The 15,795-nt window shown below is 52.1% G+C and overlaps 1 protein-coding gene across 1 annotated transcript in view; it reads left to right on the forward strand.

The window, feature by feature from the left end:
* The first annotated feature begins 8 nt into the window (after window positions 1-8).
* The window catches only part of LOC144791841 (putative cation-transporting ATPase 13A4), a 350,880-nt gene continuing 335,093 nt past the window's right edge, over window positions 9-15,795 (forward strand). Inside the window, exon 1 of the mRNA XM_078666620.1 lies at window positions 9-155. Within this exon, the coding sequence (XP_078522746.1) occupies window positions 93-155 (63 nt within the window). The 5' untranslated portion in view covers window positions 9-92. The remainder of the gene's footprint in view (window positions 156-15,795) is intronic.

Consider the following 15,795-nt stretch of genomic DNA (forward strand, 5'->3'; position numbering starts at 1 on the left):
CCACAGGAGCGACCCCGAGAGGAAGGACAGCCCTCCACAGCGCCTCGGACCCTCCACAGCGCCTCGGACCCTCCATAGCGCCTCGGAGCCCGATGGCGCAGCGCTACCCCAAGGAGCCCGCGGCCCTCCTCAACCAGGGGGAGGAGAACGAGATGGTGAGTCCGCGCAGCGCTGGGATTGAAGGAGACTGCACCTCGGGGGGGTCAGGAGAACCCGAGCCAGGGGGGGCGGGGGGTTACAGGTCACTCAAGAGCACCGAGCCAGGGGGGGCGGGGGGTTAGAGGTCACTCAAGGGCCCCGAGCCAGGGGGGGTCTTCTTTACTTTATTTTACCTGTGGGGTTCTTATAAATCCCGAACTACAAGTCCCAGAATGCCCTGTAAGGTACGGCCTGAGTACGGGTGAGGCGTTCACAGCCGGACCACCCCAGACCGGGCTCTGATTTGCCACCACCCCCCATCTGTTCTTCAAGCTGCAGCGGATGAATGAATGAACGAGTCAAGAGTTTAAGCCCAAATGTCACATTCCTCGCGCCCCAGGCTGCGCTTTCAAAAATGTCTAATCGTCGTACCTGTTGCTTTGGAAACTGTTTTTTGTGTATTTGTTTTTACATGGGGGGTGGGGGGGTGAGGCCTCGTGTGCTTGTGATTTAATTTTTGCATATTTTAAATGCCGCGAACTCGACCCGCAGGCATCGGAGCGCTTTACACGAGCACCGTATGTACAAGACACGTTCAGGCGCGGGGAGAGGAAGGGATTCACCCAGAATCGCAGGATGTGGACGCGACCCCGAGGCTCGAACCCTGGTCTCCAGCATCGGGCCACATCCTCTCCCCGATGGGGTTACATAATGCACACCTAGCCCAGGGGGTGCTCCCATGAACCCCCTGACCTCAGGGTGGCCCAGGGTCCCCCCCGTCCTCAGGGTAGCCCAGGGTCCCCCCCGTCCTCAGGGTAGCCCAGGGTCCCCCCGTCCTCAGGGTGCTCCCATGAACCCCCTGACCTCAGGGTGGTCCAGGCCCCCCCCTGTCCTCAGGGTGGCCCAGGGCCCTCCCCCCGACCTCAGGGTGGTCCAGGCCCCCCTCACCTCAGGGTGGGCCAGGGTCCCCCCCCCTGTCCTCAGGGTGGCCCAGGGCCCTCCCCCCGACCTCAGGGTGGTCCAGGCCCCCCTCACCTCAGGGTGGCCGATGGTCCCCCCCCCTGTCCTCAGGGTAGCCCAGGGCCCTCCCCCCGACCTCAGGGTGGTCCAGGCCCCCCTCACCTCAGGGTGGCCAAGGGCCTCCCCCACCCACCACGTCCTCAGGGTAGCCCAGGGACCCTGATCTAAGGGTGGCGCCGGGGCTCAGATCTATGGAATCTCAATTACCCATTACTTAACTCCTTGGCCGCGGCGCGAATTTACCCACAGGGCGGGGGGGAGGGCTTTGCAGCGCTTCAGCGCTCGTGACAGAACCACGCCATCATGGGCCATGGGCGGTGTGTGCTCTTGACGGTGTGGTTCGTCGCGGCCCCGTCCGCTCATTAATTCGCCCGCACAGGCGGAGAATGAATGCCGAGTGGGCGGAGCAGCCGCGGCATGACGGAACCACGCCGTCATTAGCACCCAGCACCCGTGGCTGATGACGGCATGGTTCCGTCATAAGCAGGCAAGGGGTTCATGCCGCTCCCTTCCTGCACTTGTCTGACTCAAAGACAACTGGCAAAACCGCGACTCCAAACGTACCGCGGTCCGTGTTTTCAGCATTTCATCCTTCCGGAGGCTCTCGATCGTGGGAAGGGTTTCAATGTCCTGGCATGGCATACCTAGGCTTCCCTGTTTTCAGTTTCTATTTTTGGGTAAATTCTGGTGGGGTTTTATCAGTGTTTTCAATACCTTAAAAAAACTGTGTTTTTCAGTGGTTACAAATGTTTGCGCAATTGAGAACAATAGAAACTGTGTTTTTCTGGTGCTTATTGAACGTTTTGCTTTTATTATTGCTTGCTTTCTGCATTGATAGTGCATGTGTATAGACCGTGTGCATACAGGGGGTATGAGGTTCAAAACATTAAAAAAAAATCAAACATAGCGTAGTGCACCATAGAATACTTCTTCAGTGATTCTTTGGTCATGCACACTCACTCTTTCCTTCCCATGTAAACATTTATCCGTGAAAAGGCCCTCTCAACATGGGCACTTGAGACGGGCAGCGCCAAAGCAGCCAGTACACAATTTGCTAACTCTGGCCACTGACAGAGCTTTCAGTGCCAAAACTGATGCACTTGAAGATTGCAATTCTCTGGGACAGGTTCTGCAAAATATGCCCTGAACTGGGCACATAAGCCCTCAGTTATTCGAGCGGTCAAAATTTAAGCAGTTCTTTACACAATGCGGAGAAAATTCCCATTTACGGAAAAGATCTAGAACTTGTGCAGCGTGCCTCAGTGAGGCTTCGTTGACTACAAACGCCGTGGTTGGTGAAGGGACGTCTACTCCTCATTGCAAGCCATTTCTCACACATTGTAAAATTTAAATTTCCTGAATTTCTCCTCGACATTTCTTTGCTTACTGTTGGACAGGCCACATGAAGGGCCGCTCTCCCCCGGCCCAACCAGGCCCGAACCAGCCACGCAAGTACCACACACCACCATTGCACGTCCACCGTCCCCGCAGGGACCCCTACACTCGAACCTGTTGACCCCGTAGGCCGACCCACTACCGGCCTGCGCGCCCATCCTGGGCGCCATCTTGGACACTCCACCACGAGGCCGCCTGGCCCCCGATCGACCTCAACCCTGGGCCTGGCCAGGCCTCAGACATTCCGGCACCAACATCCACCCAGGAGGTGAGCGGGCTACTTGGTCAGTCAATGGGAGCAGGAGGTGTCGATGGCTCTCACCCGCCAAGTGCCGCTCGCCCATCGCCTCCCCGGACGCTGGCTCCACCCCCCTGCTGGGTGTCTGAACCCCCTCATCCCGGACCTCCCGACCTCCAAGTGCGAGGGTCCGGACATCAAAGCACACCAGCCCTATAACTGGGGCAGCTCCAGAGCAGGACGGGAGTTGTATCTTGGAGTCGAGAGACGCAAAGAAGAACTCATCCTTGACGGACTACTGGCGCTGCCGTAGCTCTGTCTTGTGCACCCTCGTCTTGCCTGCTGGCGCTGCTGCGGCTTTGGGAACCACCCTATCCTTCATCATCGTCGGGACCTGCTGGCGTAGCCGCGGACCGTTTGTAACCACCACCTTCATCGGGACCTGCTGGCTCTGCCGCGGACCGTCGTCTGCCTTCATCCATCTCGGGACCTGCTGGCTCCGCCGCGGCCCGTTCATCTACACCACCGAGCTCGAGGATTGAGAGCTATTTTCCATCGTTTTGGTAACAAGACTGTCCCGCTACCCTCTTCCCGAACAGAGACCAGAATAGAGGGGACCCCTGAGTCCAGACCTCCTTGTACCATTCTACCGTACTTGAAGAATTGTCTATAAAGTATCGTTGAACTTTATCATTGTGTGGTGTCCGTCTGTGGGGGGGAAGTTACTTGTCTGTACGATTCACTGGAGACGGCTCTCCCCGGAGACCTCTCCCCGTATCCTCGGCCGACCCTCCCGGTCCGTCTAACATTGGTGGCCAGCGACGGGATCCGAATCACCGCATAAACCGTACAGAGAGTAGCTCACCCCACGGCGAATCACGATGTCAACTAAAGAAAGCGGATCAACGGAGAAATTCCAGATGGAGAAATTGGGCGAGTACAGCCATCGTGAACTTAAACAGTTCTGTATCGAATTAGGTATCGCTACCACCGGACTAAATACCAAAGATGACTTTAAGCAGGCCCTGGAATCTTGGGCAGAAACCGGGGCTGCCGGAACCCCCGATCAAGACATCACAGCACAAACCCCCATGGGCCCTGAAGAGCGAAGAACGGGTCTCTCGCCAGGCGAGATCCAGGAACGAGAAAGAACCCGACTACACGAGCTGGAAATGGCCCGGCTCAAAATGGACGTTGAACTAAAGTTGGCCGAACAGAAAATCAACTTAGAGCACCTGCGTCTCCGAGAAGAAAGAGAGGAGAAACAGAGACAAAGGGAGCTCGAGGAAAAGAAACTGGCATATGAACATGAACGGAAATTAGCTGAAATCGACCTACGCAAACAGAATAAAGAAACAGGGGTGCCCGAGCAACCCCACACTCCAGGGGCAACAGAGAAGAAGGTACACATCCCCAAGGATGTCGTTCGAGAATACTTCCGAGAGGACGACATCCAGCAATGGTTTAAGGCCTATGAAATCGCTATGACTGCACACCGGATCGATAGAAGCGATTGGGGGGCCGGTCTGTGGGGGAGATTCCTCAATGAGGGCCGCGACGCCCTGCTGCAACTCCCGGACCAGCAGATGACCTCCTATGACCATATGAAAGCGGCACTCCTCACCCGCTATGGCCTCACACCCGAGATGTACCGTCAGAGGTTCCGAGACTGCACCCGCATCCCAGGTACAACTTGGGTGGACTATGTCAATTACTTTAGCCGAGCCTTCGAGGGCTGGATCAAAGGAAGCAAGGTCACAACCTACGAACAACTGTTCAATCTTATGGTATGGGAGCATCTGTCGAACAATTGCTTCATTGAACTTCGCCAGCACCTCCTCGACAGCAAGTTAACGGATCCCCGGCAGCTCGCAGCCGAAGCTGACCGGTGGGAGATCACCAGAGTGAGTCGAAATGGGTCCTCCGAACAGAACCGGAACAACAATGGTCAGCACCGTCCCCGAGGAGGTGGAGGCCAAGGACGCGGAAGAAGCAACGCTCCGGTCACCCCCACTATCAGCCCCACCCCCCCGTCCAACCGGGGCAGCACCCCAGCGCGACCGGGACCTCGAGCCAATGTTACCTGCCATCGATGTCAACGAGTCGGACACTATGCAAACGACCCAAACTGCCCCCAGTACCAGAGCCCAAGACCCCGCCAAGTAGCCGCTGCTGCTCTGGGGGAGGAACGGATCTCAGAGGAACAAGAAGAATATGAACAGGAACACCCAGAATGGGAGCCAGCCGCCATGGCTCTCGCCTGCCTAGGGGGGAGAGACATGGTCCCGCGGGTCCCCCTACCCGCTAATACCCAGAAGTACAGCCAATGGGTGGGCATCAATGGACGCCGGGCGGAAGCCCTTCGTGACACTGGGGCCAGTGTAACAGCCGTCCGCTGTCACCTGGTGACCCCCGAACAATACTTACCAAACGTTCTCTGCCCTGTACGTTCAGCCGATAACTCAGAAAGTCTGTGTCGGATGGCCTGCGTCCCCTTCGAATGGGGAGGGGTCTCCGGCATGTTGAAGGTGACGGTCCGAGATGATGCCCCCGTAGACTGCCTCCTGGGTAATGACCTGGAAAGCTCTCCATGGGCAGCAGTCGAACGAAAAGAGCACCTGGGGATGCTGGGCGTCCCGGACTGGGCGTGCGTCACCACCCGGTCCATGACCGCCCGTGCCAACACCCGCCCAGAGGAACTCGAATGGCCGGCGCCACCGCCTCCGGTCGCCCCCGCCGAAACCACCGACCGTGACGTCCCCCCCGAACCAGCTCAACCTCCAGACCTCGCTAACCTCGACCAGTGGCCTCAAGAGGGGGGGCCCACGCAAGAACAATTTCGCCAAGAACAAAGGACCTGTCAGTCCCTCGAGGGACTCCGCCAGCAAGCGCTAGCCCAAAGCGCAGGGGATACCTCCGGAACTCACTGGGTCTACTGGGACAATGATCTGCTGTACAGTGAGCAAAGAATCGCGGAGCTGGGGGCCAGCCGAGTCCTAGTGGTACCCCTCCGTTTTAGAGACCTTCTGCTAAACCTGGCCTACGATGTCCCCCTGGCAGGACACTTGGGTCAAGACAAAACCTATAGCCGCCTGGTGACCCACTTCTTCTGGCCCAAAATGAGGGACAATGTACACCAGCATTGCCGATCTTGCCCCACGTGCCAAGCCAGTGGGAAGAGCGGCCGCAAACTGAAAGCCCCCCTGCAACCTTTTCCCGTGGTCACCACCCCGTTCGAGAGGGTCGGAATCGATATCGTAGGGCCCCTGGACCCGCGCACAAAACAAGGCCATCGATTCATCCTGGTGCTAGTGGACCACGCCACCCGCTACCCGGAGGCTGTTCCCCTGCGGACTGTGACAGCCCCGGTAGTCGGCCGGGCTCTGATGGGGATCTTCTCCCGGGTGGGCTTCCCCCGGGAGGTCGTCAGTGACAGGGGCACGAACTTTATTTCGAAATACATGAAATCTCTCTGGCAACAGTGCGGGGTTACCTACCGGTTCACGACCCCCTATCACCCTCAAGGAAACGGACTCGTTGAGCGGTTCAACCGCACGCTCAAAGGGATGATCGGGGGGTTGGAAGAGCCCCTCCGTCGCCAGTGGGATGTACTGTTGCCGTGCCTTCTCTTCGCATATCGAGAGGTTCCCCAGAAGTCCCTGGGCTTCAGCCCATTTGAACTGCTGTATGGACACCCCGTGCGCGGGCCGCTCAGCCTAGTTAAGGAAGGCTGGGAGATGCCCCCTCTAAAGAACCCACCAGATGTGTTCCGCTACCTCCTAACACTCCGCAACCAGACCCGGCGATTCCGAGAACTAGCAAAAGCCAACCTAGAGGCCAGTCAGGAGGACATGAAAAGGTGGTATGACCGGAATGCCTCCTCCATCGAGTTTGAACCTGGGCAACAGGTATGGGTGATGTCCCCCACCGAACCCTGCGCCCTACAAGACAAGTGGACAGGGCCCTTCAAGGTGGTCGAGCGCAAGGGTCCGGCTACCTATCTCATCGACTTGGAATCTTCCCGGAACCCCCTCCGGGTCCTCCACGCTAACAGACTGAAACCGCACTTTGTACGGACAGAACTCAGCCTCCTGATGGCCACAGACAATGGGGCTGAAGAGGACTCCGAGCCCCTCCCGGACCTCCTACGAACGCGGGAGAAAGACGGTTCCGTAGATGGGGTCCGACTCTCAGAGACCCTCACCCGAGAGCAACACCAGGAGTGCCAAGTTCTCCTATCACAATTCGCCAGCCTGTTCTCCCTCACCCCAGGTGTCACTTCCTGGTGTACGCACGATGTGGACACGGGGGACAGCCCCCCTATCCGCCACCGGGCCTACCGCGTGCCAGATCGGGTACGGGCCTGCATCCAGGAGGAAGTAGCCAAAATGCTCACGCTCGGGGTCATCGAGCCCTCAGACAGCCCCTGGGCCAGCCCTGTAGTACTGGTCCCCAAGGCAGCTGCCCCCGGCACCACACCAGAACTCCGGTTCTGCGTCGACTACCGGGGCTTGAATGCGGTCACCAGGACAGACGCACATCCCATCCCCCGGGCAGATGAACTAATCGACCGCATGGGAGCTGCCCGCTACCTCAGTATCTTCGACCTGACGGCGGGCTACTGGCAAATCGGCCTCACACCCCGGGCACAAGAACGTTCTGCCTTTTCCACGCCCGATGGCCATTACCATTTCACAGTCATGCCCTTCGGCATGAAGAATGCCCCAGCAACATTCCAACGGCTCGTCAATCAGGTCCTGGCGGGGCTCGAAGGCTTCAGCGCCGCCTACTTAGACGACATCGCTGTATACAGCAACCAGTGGTCCGAGCACCTCCACCACCTCCGAGCAGTACTGCACGCCCTTCAGCAAGCTGGCCTCACGATCAAGGCCAGCAAATGTCAAATTGGGCAAGGGTCTGTAACCTACCTCGGGCACCAGGTGGGAAGCGGCCTGGTGGCCCCTCTGCAGCTAAAAATTGCCGCCATCCAGTCCTGGCAGCCCCCCACTACCCAGACCGAGGTACGAGCCTTCCTGGGCCTCACGGGCTATTACCGAAGGTTCGTGAAAGACTATGGTACTATCGTGAGGCCCCTCACAGAGCTCACGTCAAAAAATCAGCCCCAGAAAGTCAACTGGACCCCAGAGTGTCAAGCTGCATTTGAACAATTGAAAGCCGCCATGTGCTCCGCCCCTGTGCTCCAGGCCCCCGACTACAGCCGGGAGTTCATCGTCCAGACGGATGCCTCCGACCATGGCATTGGGGCAGTCCTGTCCCAAGTGAACACCGAAGGCCATGACCAGCCGGTGGCCTTCATCAGCCGGCGACTCCTACCACGGGAACAACGCTGGAGCACCATAGAGAGGGAGGCCTTCGCGGTGGTATGGGCCCTCAAGAAGCTCCGGCCCTACCTTTTTGGCACACCCTTTCGGGTACAGACCGACCACCGACCCCTGCAGTGGCTGATGCAGATGCGGGGGGAAAACCCGAAGTTACTACGCTGGTCCATCTCCCTACAAGGGATGGACTTCACAGTTGAACATCGGCCTGGGCCCGATCACGCCAACGCAGATGGCCTGTCCCGGTTCTTCCGCCTCGACGCGAAGAGTCCCCAAGAGAACGGGTAACTCTCCCCGCCTTCAGCTGGGGGGGACGCATGTTGGACAGGCCACATGAAGGGCCGCTCTCCCCCGGCCCAACCAGGCCCGAACCAGCCACGCAAGTACCACACACCACCATTGCACGTCCACCGTCCCCGCAGGGACCCCTACACTCGAACCTGTTGACCCCGTAGGCCGACCCACTACCGGCCTGCGCGCCCATCCTGGGCGCCATCTTGGACACTCCACCACGAGGCCGCCTGGCCCCCGATCGACCTCAACCCTGGGCCTGGCCAGGCCTCAGACATTCCGGCACCAACATCCACCCAGGAGGTGAGCGGGCTACTTGGTCAGTCAATGGGAGCAGGAGGTGTCGATGGCTCTCACCCGCCAAGTGCCGCTCGCCCATCGCCTCCCCGGACGCTGGCTCCACCCCCCTGCTGGGTGTCTGAACCCCCTCATCCCGGACCTCCCGACCTCCAAGTGCGAGGGTCCGGACATCAAAGCACACCAGCCCTATAACTGGGGCAGCTCCAGAGCAGGACGGGAGTTGTATCTTGGAGTCGAGAGACGCAAAGAAGAACTCATCCTTGACGGACTACTGGCGCTGCCGTAGCTCTGTCTTGTGCACCCTCGTCTTGCCTGCTGGCGCTGCCGCGGCTTTGGGAACCACCCTATCCTTCATCATCGTCGGGACCTGCTGGCGTAGCCGCGGACCGTTTGTAACCACCACCTTCATCGGGACCTGCTGGCTCTGCCGCGGACCGTCGTCTGCCTTCATCCATCTCGGGACCTGCTGGCTCCGCCGCGGCCCGTTCATCTACACCACCGAGCTCGAGGATTGAGAGCTATTTTCCATCGTTTTGGTAACAAGACTGTCCCGCTACCCTCTTCCCGAACAGAGACCAGAATAGAGGGGACCCCTGAGTCCAGACCTCCTTGTACCATTCTACCGTACTTGAAGAATTGTCTATAAAGTATCGTTGAACTTTATCATTGTGTGGTGTCCGTCTGTGGGGGGGAAGTTACTTGTCTGTACGATTCACTGGAGACGGCTCTCCCCGGAGACCTCTCCCCGTATCCTCGGCCGACCCTCCCGGTCCGTCTAACACTTACCAAGTGGCAAGAATTCTAACGTGGAGCATTGTGTAGTGTCAAAGTCACTAAAGGTGTCGCCCAGCCCACTCTCAAGGAGATGTTTCACATCTACACTAGTTACACTGAACACTTGGTAGAAAAGGGTGTTTTGGAACTTGTTTTTTTATTATTATGTTCACTACAGTAGTGATGCTTTCCGGTAAAAATATAAGCGTGCCGTAGAGTGTACTTTTGTTCTCATCATCGGTGAGCAAAGACCCTCGCATTTCGTGCCTTTGGCATCATCACTAAGCACAAATTCTGTTAACGGTCATCACGTGCATAATGTAACATTCACGGCCTCTAGGACTGAGAACCATCAGATAAATAACACAATTGGGGTGACTCTTTCTTTGATGCCACACAAAGCACAACATGATAAATATTTGCATTTTAGTTCCTGCGCATAACGAAACAATGCACCTGAAAGGACTACAAAGCCAATAGCATTCTTCAGTAACTCTGAAGATTGTAAAGATGCCTTCAGCATACCATCTAACAAGGATATCTTGCAGAGAAGCACTTTAGGTAAGGTATTGATTTTGACAGGTCATCACACAACTTTCTCGTAAACGTAGCTGAATTACTGCAAATACAAACCATATCCTCATCTTTGATGAACTTGGTAAGAACTTTTAGCAGCAGCATCCCAAGCGACGCTGCGTTCCATATTTTCCAACATCTGGTGTCATGTTTTCCCAACTATCCCAGATGCTTGGTGACAGCTTTCTTTTCACATATACCTGTCACTACGCCTTGCAGAGAATGTTTAAAGCCTAAGGTGTTTAGAAATTCACCTACTATCGATAGTGACTCGCTAGAAAAGGGGCTGATGTATCGAAGGATCTCACGCATTCTTTGTCTTTGAGTAAATGGGATGGTGCATATTGGGAGATTCGTATGAAACCAGCAATTTTACCGATCAGTGAAAGAATCAAATGTATTTCCTGATTCTCTACAGTTTATAAAATAATTAAATAAGACCTAAAACATGCTTCTAAACGTCTGCATCTGTTGCGGGGATTCTGCACATATACAGAACTATACGCAGGAAACCAGGACCTCGGTAGATAGTGGTGTACCAGCCTATCCCCTCGGTGCCCAAAATCCCAAAAACGACTAGCAATAGTGTCTCATTTGTTCTCTGACACATCTGCAGAGCTACCAATGATTGGATAACCCAGAACACAGCACTCCAGACTCTCTCAGGAATCGGGAACAAGACAACTTTTTCGCTTCCTCACTCATGCTTGTCCACGATAAGAGTAATCAGAGTCACGGTATAGTTTAAAATGTTTATTTTAACTAATACGCTCTATGGTACAGTACACAGGCCATTACTAGCAGCAAAATGCAAAAACACAATTTAGACAGCTTTGTCACAATTCCATAGAATACAAACCGGGACATCATTTTATAAAGACAGTGGATAAGGGTTACAATGCCTGACCACCCTCCTCGTGATTAGAAATAGTTTATTAGAAAAAAGACCACCTCTGGGCTTTGTCAGCAGAACCCATACCTAAAGGCCTAGATGAAAGGTTAACATCTCAGGACAAGCACAGCTCCTGTCTCTGGAAAGGTTCCTCTCCAAGTGCGTGGACAACATGCTTTGCTTGCAATGTTAAAGCATACGACTCTCAGTAGTGCAGCTGTGTGTCATGTTATGTCTTGGTGCGAGGGACCGACCAGAACAGAAAACAAGGGGCATTGTTGATCAACCTTGTACATAGTGTGCAGACTAAACCTCGGAGCGCAGCAGAGAACATGAAAAGCAGACAGTTCTCATGTGAAAATGGCGCATATAAGTTCTTGGAAAATAAACACATGTAGTGTTGTGTGCAAAAGCAGCCTTGTGGCAGCGAAGCTCATGCTAAGTTAGCAATGTTGACAATGACCCCACCATCCATACTACACACTAGCTCTAGTAAGGCCGCAGGATATAGACATAGGACCAAAACAGAGTTCAATTTAGTATGAGCAAAGTTCAAAAGCGCATTCACTCAAACAAAAAAAACAATGTTTTTCACAAAAAGGGGAGAGTAGAAGGGCAAGGAGAAAAAAACATTGAGGAAGAGAAAAAAGAAATATTAAGAAATACATGGGAAATGTAAGAACCTGCGAGATGCCTGTGGTGCATTAGCGAAGTTAATCCATCAGAGATTGATGATGAGCAAAAGAATTCAACACCCTCCAAAAGGACATCATTGTCATTGGTAGAAAAAAGGGACGCCATCCAATTCAGCAAGCTGAATGAACAAGCGTGTTCCTCATAGTTGGGCGCCTCCATGAGCATCGCCGGATAACTTACGCGATATTTAATGTAACTTTGACGTAGGAGATTCTGTGCAGCCTCACAGATATCTCATTGAGCCAAGACTCCAAGTGCAACCTCACGCGCCATAAGGCCAATCCCAGAACAGTTCTGCTCATGGGCCCCATTAACTGGTTGAAATCCGGGTCTGAACACGACATATTGGAGAGGCATGAATCCAACGCCCAAGTGAACGGACATCGTAAGCTTGAAAATACTGGTTCAATGCAAGTGAGGTACACAAAGTGGAAGGACCACCCATAAGTCACACTGAGAGTAGCCAGTGGTAATGTACCGAAGCATCCATGCATACGGTCACAGAGCAATTGCAGCAGGCCCCGTCTGTGCTGTGCAGCACTACAAGAGGAGCAGCCATTGTGCAGCAGACACCGTAGAAGCAGGATTCCAGCAGCTAATTCCAGTAACAAAGGGAATCCTCCAAAGACGTTGGAAAAGATCGAATGAATGAATGCAGGTATCACACCAAATACTGTCTGAAAAGAAGTCACAAGGCCAGAGCCGACCACTTTAAAAAACATTGCAAGGCCTTGAGTATGAGACGCATTAAAAATGCAATGTATTAGCTCCCCAAAGTGTTGTGGGAGGTTAGTGTTAAAAAGCGTCTGAATTTCGCGGGCGGTGCTAGCACCTGCAGGGGGAAGGTCTTGCGCGTGGAAGTAAGGAGGACTTCTTGTTGCAATAAATGCGCCTTTAGTCTTCTCTATTTGTTGAAATCTATTTTCAAAGTTGGTATGGAAGGCTTAATTGAGCTATTGAGCTTCCCAAACAGGGGAGGAAAAAGCCAATTTTTACGACAAAGTGCTGAGAAACCGTTACAATGTACAGTATTCCAGAAAGCAAACCGCAGCATTCTTGGTTATTTAAAATAAGATAACTATTCGTTAGTAAGCAGAGAGCATGTTGGTGTTATTGCGGGAACTGGATGACCTTTTAAAACACAAGCAAGGTTCGGAGCAGAAACATTAAAAGCCCCGTGCAACTCTGTTTTTACAAAGAAGGGAATTACCTATTGTAGAATCACCGCCCTCCTGGTATGGTATACCTCCTTCACTTCCCGTAAACATCTGCATGCGAAATGCAAAGACCACAATTCATGCAGAAAAGCGCTACCTAGGGGTTCAAAGCGTCCTAGTGGGTAATGTTTCATACAAGAGCTGAATTTAAACCAAGAAAAAGGTAAAGATACAACTCCAGGGTTGAGCCAGACGACAGTTAGTCTCCGCTACTGAGAAATCCAAAGGGTCTATTTGTTCTCTGTGTAAAAGAGTGTAAATTGCATCTTTCATGGACATAAACTGCTGTTTATCTGTCAGATTAAATAACTAAAACAAAGCAGTCGCATTTAAATAATCCCATGGCACTTTCCCCATTTTTAGAGTTTGCAAAGTCCACGCAAATTGCATCACAACAGAACGCAATTGATTTTGACCATGATATAACAAAGACACATCTTCTTGCACAATATCAAAAACAGAAGAAACAATATTATCGCTCTAGGCTCTGCCGTTTTCAAGATTGACCGACACTACGAGTCTTATCACTGCACGAAGTGCAGCAAGGTTGCTCCACCACAGTTTCTCATTGCTTGGTCTCCTGACTTAGTACTCCATTGAGGCATTTTGACTTTACTCTCTGCAAATGGCGTTTTGTACATTTTTGGTATGTTTAAATTGACCGCACCGCCCTTGTAAAGGGTTATCAGTGATCAGTTAACAATATGTTATCTTTTAACTGCACATGAAATGCTTAAGTGATCGTGTAACGAAAGGCTACAACACTGCGCCGCTTTTTCCTAAAATTTTCGCAATTATGGCTAGCCCTCACGGCCAACATGAAATGTACAATTGACGGAGTCACTTTTGTTCTCAACACTGCGCCGCAATTTTCAAACTTCCGCTCAAAGGTCACTGGAGTTGTAAACAATTGGCCTGCCCTTAACATGCTATTTCTTTTCCTTCCTTTTCCTACCCATTTTTCCCTCTCTGTAGCTTTGTATTTGTTGTTACTCAGTATCTTGTCAAACTTGATTCACAATGTCTACACAAAGGCATGTTGATTTTCACTGTCCTGAAGATGATCCCATAATTCGCTCTTAAGGGATCGAAACGTCGTCGACACCATATGTACCATATGTTTCTAATCGTGCTGGATTTCAAAATGCAATGGTACGTCTCTGTAAATCAATTCTAAAATACTATTGTACACAGACTTTATGTTCTTGCTTGAAACTCCGCCCCGCCCCTCCCTTCTATGTTCCCCATGTATCTTCTTGAGTTGGATGCAGGCCGTGTCCCACTTGCATTTGTTATTTGATCCTTTTGCTAAAACAAGTATTAATGAATAACAATTGTCCAGCTGGACAAAGAACATATTGTCTATTGATTGTATGTTAGCCAAGTGCTCTTTAAAACTTTTTCCTGTCTGGGGACCATTGTCCTAAGTACAAATCTGTTCACCCAAGGTCCCTAACACATTGCCTTTGGGTTCCCTTGCCTTATTTAAATAGAAGAATTACCAAGAGAATGTGCTCCCACACGCTGATGGCCATGAGTATGTATAACATGTGTGAGTGGCAGACGTTGTTTAAGATCTGCCACTCAAACCCAAAGCGTCTTATGCTTAATTGCGCTGCCTTTAGGATCTCAACATTCATTTTGAGACAAAAAGAATAAGTTGTAATTGAAAGACTGAACACAGGAATAAGAATCGCACACAATGAGAGTTGATACATTTGGATCTGCAAACTCGAGAGCAAGAACTAGAGCGCGCAGCTCGGCCAATTGGGCGGTACAGTCTCGTAGCGCCTGTGTATGCACTATATTAGACTTGAACTCTCCGTTCACCATTGTACCAGCCACAATGGCGCAAGCCGCTGAGTAAGCATGTTTAGAACCTGTGTCCGTTTGCACCGAGCTATCGGTGTAGATAATACATGTATACTCCTCCAAAGGGAGCAAAGACAGAGGAGGTATATGGACGTTTTCATACTGCAAGAACTCCTGTGGCTGAAGAGAGGGTTCAAAGATAAAAGTGACATCAGGCGACATCAAAGAAGTAGCCCATGGTATCCAACGGGGATGTAATGCTTTAGAGTACACTCACCTTTGTCACTACTTCGAAGGCACCAGTGCGTGTTCCTTCAGGACCGCCATCTGCACAACTTTAAAACGTTTTCCACAGTGGAAAATCGCATCTCGGATGAAGAGTACAAATGCGATTTGTATACAATAGATACGAAGTTGGCTTAATTGTATGTAAAGTAAGTGAAACCGACTGCGACTGGCACGATTGGTATCACCAGGTTTGTGTGGATGTCACATGTCAACAAGTACTTAGATTCAAGTAGATCCAACTGCAAAGATTGCAGAATAGCAGAATGTTCTGGAAGCCAGCTGGCTTATAGGTTGTATCAAAGCATAAAGAGGCTTGATACGCTGGGCATAATCGGGAATGTAAGTCCACACGAACTTTAAAAATCCCAGCAAAGACTGAAGTTTCTTCAGAGCAGTTGGTGAGCGCAGACTTGCGCATTTCTCCAGAAAGTGAGGCGCCAAGCCCCTACCTTCATTATTGAGCTCATAGCCCAAAAAGAGCACCGCATAGCAAGTGATGTGTGATTTAGCAAAGTTAAATTTGTAACCGTAGTCCGCAAACATAAGAATTATGCGGTCAACATGGCATAGATGCGGCCAAAGTCCATCCTCCATCAGATAAATATCATCAGCGTATAAATATGCATCTGCTGTCTAGCAAAGGGACAACACGAGCAGAGAAAATCCTGGGGCTATTCTTATACCCTATAGGTAAACACTGAAATGTTTTCTGTTTTCCACCGGCTGTGAATGCAGTCTATTGACTGCATTCAGGGGACAGGTTATGGTTATAGAAGCCATTGGAAATGTCAAGTGTCGTTTTATATTTTTTATGAACAA

This window comes from Lissotriton helveticus, chromosome 11, assembly GCF_964261635.1.
Source record: "Lissotriton helveticus chromosome 11, aLisHel1.1, whole genome shotgun sequence".
Classification (NCBI taxonomy): Eukaryota; Metazoa; Chordata; class Amphibia; order Caudata; family Salamandridae; genus Lissotriton; species Lissotriton helveticus.